Genomic DNA, 4,166 nt, shown 5'->3' on the forward strand with positions numbered 1-4,166 from the left:
GTGGGGAGGAGGTCTTTGGGGGGTGAAGGAAGGGAGAAACTCGCCTTCTTGGAATGCTCCGAGTTTACCGTAAAAAAAGGGGGGGACCTGCATAGGGTCACCCAGGTATCTTAAGTTCCAAGAAGGAGGAGGGGGAGGAGGGGGGAGAAATACCAAAACGATCAATTGGAGCGTGGAGGGGGGGAGGCGAGGGAAGGAGAGGGGGGACGTGAGGGGGGGCACAATTCTCGGCGCGTGACTGACAGCCCGCGGGGGCGTCGTCCAATCCGCGAGCCTGACGGGGAGAGTCCCGCTTCCCATTGGCGGACGGGAGTGTGGGAAAGAATGTGGAGAAGGTTTCACACGAATTGGGAGCCGCCGTCGGCTATATAAGCCCAGGGGGGAGCGGCGCGGTGCAGCCAAAGCAAAACGGGAGCCGGAGAAGGGGCTGGGGAGACGCTCTGCCACTTGCCGGGGCGCGATCGCTTTTTTTTTTGCAGACCTCCCTCCCTTTCTTCCCTTCTTCCTCCTCTCTCTCTCGTGGAAGCCGGCTGGGCTCGATCTCTTGGGGAAAGAAAAAAGGCAGATTCCTGTCGGATATATACAAGTGGAGCCTCGCGCCAAGTTTAGAATCTTCTTAACTGGCTCCCAGTTGGTTCTCTCTACCCTTTTTCTCTTGGGGGGGTGAAAGAACGAGGTTCCCCAAAATGCCAGCCGACACGATGGAGAAACCCACCGCCTCGCCCATCGCCGGAGCCCCGGCCAGCTCCAGCCAAACCCCGGATAAACCCAAGAGCGCCAGCGAGCACAGAAAGGTAAATGCGCTTTCTTCCCTCTTCCTTGGTTTTATTTTTATTTTTTACCCACGGGATTAAAACCGATTCGACTTTAATAATAATAATAATAATAATAATAATAATAATAATAATGATAATCATGATAATCATGATAATCATAATAATCATGATAATCATAATAATCATAATAATCATAATAATCATAATTTATTAGATTTGTATGCCGCCCCTCTCCGAAGACTCAGGGCGGCTTACAACATGTTAGCAATAGCACTTTTTAAAAAACAGAGCCAGTATATCGCCCCACCCCCGGTCCGGGTCCTCATTTTACCCACTTCGGAATGATGGAAGGCTGAGTACACCTTGAGCCGGGGATGAGATTTGAACCGCTGACCTGCAGATTTAGCAGTCAGCTTTAGTGCCCTCCCCCACCTTAAACCGCAGGCACGAATAGATAGCTGGCGGACCCCCTTCTCATCTCTCTCCCCACCCCCCATCGGGGATGGATTGACGCGCCTCCTTCCCGCGCGCGCTTGCAAAGATTGGAGCAATTTTTATTTTTATTTTTTTTCCCTGCTGGGATTTTGAAGTGCGTGACGAAAAGGGAGGGGGTGTAGAGAAGGAGTGGTTGAAAAGAAGGCACCGGACAACTGCTAGATGTGGGAGGAAGAAAGGGGTGCAAGCGAGGACAACATCTGGCGATAAAGATTTTGCGAGGGTTGTAGCTTTTTAGGGAATCTTCTCCCAAGTTGCAAGGCTTGGAATAGACAGGGAAAAAAGACACCTTAATGGATCCGGGAGTTTGCTAACCCGCCCTGGATCTCTGCCAAGGGGATTCATCCCCCTTTGCAGGATCTTGATTGCAAGACGGGGAGGGCTCTCCTCCCCACCACCACAGTGGCCCCCTGATACCCGCTTGGGTTTTCTAACCCGCTTTTTTTTCTCTCTCTCTCTCTCTCTCTCCCAAAACAGTCGTCTAAACCCATCATGGAGAAGCGTCGGCGGGCACGGATTAACGAAAGCCTGGGACAGCTCAAGACTCTCATCTTGGATGCGCTAAAGAAAGATGTAAGTTGGCAGGGGGAGGGGATTGCGTCAGCAACCCTTGAATTGGGGGGGCGGGGGAGGAGGAGCCTGGGAGTTTTAGGGATACCCGGAATCAGTGGGATTCAAAGTATCTCACCTTCCCCCCCCCTTTCCTTTCTTCCAGAGCTCCAGGCACTCGAAGCTGGAGAAAGCAGATATCTTGGAAATGACTGTGAAACACCTGAGGAATCTCCAAAGAGCCCAGATGACAGGTGAGTGCAGCAAAACTCTTGCCAGCTAAGAGTTGTTAAGGGCAGTTTGGCCTCTGAAAGGTTTCTTCTCCAAAAAAAAATAAAGGGAACACTTAAATAACACAATATAACTCCAAGTCAATCAAAGTTCCCTGAAATCAAACTGTCCACTTAGGAAGCAACACTGATTGACAGTCAATTTCACCTGCTGTTGTGCACATTCAACTTTGTACGTAACAAAGTATTCAGTGAGAATATTTCATTTGTTCAGATCTAGGATGTGTTCTTTGAGTGTTCCCCTTTATTTATTTATTTTTTTTGAGCAGTATAAGATTGGAGAATCTAGCTGTCTTAAGGGGACACCGTTTTTCCCCTCCCTACACAGAGTTTAAACATAATTCAAGTGTTTTACTGGCAAGAATCATCTTTAGTATCTCCTGCAAGGCAGGATAGAAACTGACATGTCAAAAGGTTTTTTGTGGCTCAGCAGGATCTGAAGCCATCAAGGGCCCTAGATATGTGGGGGGTGTTGGATTGGTGCTACCCCACCCAGGAAAATCCCACCGCTGACCAGGTCTTCAAGCCAAGATCTATCTCTACATCTAAGGCAAACTAGGCATGAGAGACTGACCAGAAAAAGCAGATCATCCCTAGGGAAAGCAATTTGTCACCAAGCACAAAACTTGGATGGTTCTAGTCATTAATCCTTTTTTCACTCCCACTTTTTTTCCTTTCCCTTTGACAGCTGCTCTGAATGCGGATCCCACCGTCCTGGGCAAATACCGAGCTGGATTTAATGAGTGTATGAATGAAGTCACTCGTTTCCTCTCCACCTGCGAAGGGGTGAACACCGAAGTCCGAAGCCGGCTCTTGGGCCACCTTTCCACATGTCTGGGTCAGATCGTGGCCATGAATTACCCACCGCCCCCTCCCCCGCCTCAGGCCACCAGCGGACAGCCTGCGCATTTGGCGCAACCTTTGCATATCCAGTTGCCAGGCCCACCAGCTGCTGCAGCGGGAGTCATGCCCGGGCCGTGCAAACTCAACCCCAATGAAACTCTGTCCCCCAAAGTCTATGGGGGCTTCCAGCTGGTACCGGCGACCGATGGCCAGTTCGCTTTCCTCATCCCTAGTCCATCCTTCCCACCCAACACCGGACCCATGGTTCCCCTGTATGCCAACACAAACATGCCCGTTTCCTGCGGCAATTCGACGGCGACTCCTTCGGTATCACCGGTGCAAGGGCTCACGTCTTTTGGGGGTGGCTTAGCCCCCATTTCTCAAGCAGGAGAACGTCATGAAACTGTCTGGAGACCTTGGTAACTTTCCCTCAAGTCCCCCCACAAAAAAATCCTGACTATTTTCCAACATTGGTTCCGTTGTATGGAACCTAGTTTATTATCTCTCCCCACAAAACTCATATTTATTCATTTCCAAAGGTTGGGATGCCGATTTATATATTTTTCATCCTTTTTTTAAAAACCCCCGCCGTGTGAAATATTTCTTTTTTAAAAAAAGAAAAAAGTTAGTTTTGTATCAAATATTTGCCATGTACTATGCCAAAGCTTGTTTATGTCTGTCTTTGAGACTTTTGTTTTTAAAAGAATGCTGGAAGATGTTTGTACAAATAAAAAAATTCTTGAATTAAACAGGGCTGTGTTGTATCCTTGCCAGAACTTAAGAGCAGTGGGCAAGACTTTAAAACCTTTTAAATTAGCCAGCCTGGACAATGTGATTGGGTTATCAATGCGTCTCCCTTCTTAGGGGCATTATACACTGCTCAAAAAAATAAAGAGAACACTTAAAAAACACAATATAACTCCAAATCAATCAAACTTCTGTGAAATCAAACTGTCCACTTAGGAAGCAACACTGATTGACAGTCAATTTCTCAGGTTGTTGTGCGCATTCAACTTTGTACAGAACAAAGTATTCAATGAGAATACTGTATTTCATTCATTCAGATCTAGGATGTGTTCTTTTGAGTGTTCCCTTTATTTTTTTGAGCAGTATAGATACTACACTTTGGGTGGAAGATGGTGGAAAGTTACAAGGATTATAGGCTCCCTCAGCAAATCAAGAATGCAGAAGAAAATGCTTTGGATTCAACTAG

The 4,166-nt window shown here is 47.6% G+C and overlaps 1 protein-coding gene across 1 annotated transcript; it reads left to right on the top strand.

The window, feature by feature from the left end:
- The first annotated feature begins 308 nt into the window (after window positions 1-308).
- HES4 (hes family bHLH transcription factor 4) lies at window positions 309-3,702 on the top strand. Its single transcript, XM_070759230.1, has 4 exons — window positions 309-794; window positions 1,749-1,844; window positions 1,987-2,074; window positions 2,799-3,702. Exons 1-4 carry the CDS (start codon window positions 687-689, stop codon window positions 3,374-3,376), a joined length of 870 nt encoding a protein of 289 aa, XP_070615331.1. The 5' UTR covers window positions 309-686; the 3' UTR covers window positions 3,377-3,702.
- The last annotated feature ends 464 nt before the right edge of the window (window positions 3,703-4,166 follow it).

This window comes from Erythrolamprus reginae, chromosome 8, assembly GCF_031021105.1.
Source record: "Erythrolamprus reginae isolate rEryReg1 chromosome 8, rEryReg1.hap1, whole genome shotgun sequence".
Taxonomy (NCBI): domain Eukaryota; kingdom Metazoa; phylum Chordata; class Lepidosauria; order Squamata; family Dipsadidae; genus Erythrolamprus; species Erythrolamprus reginae.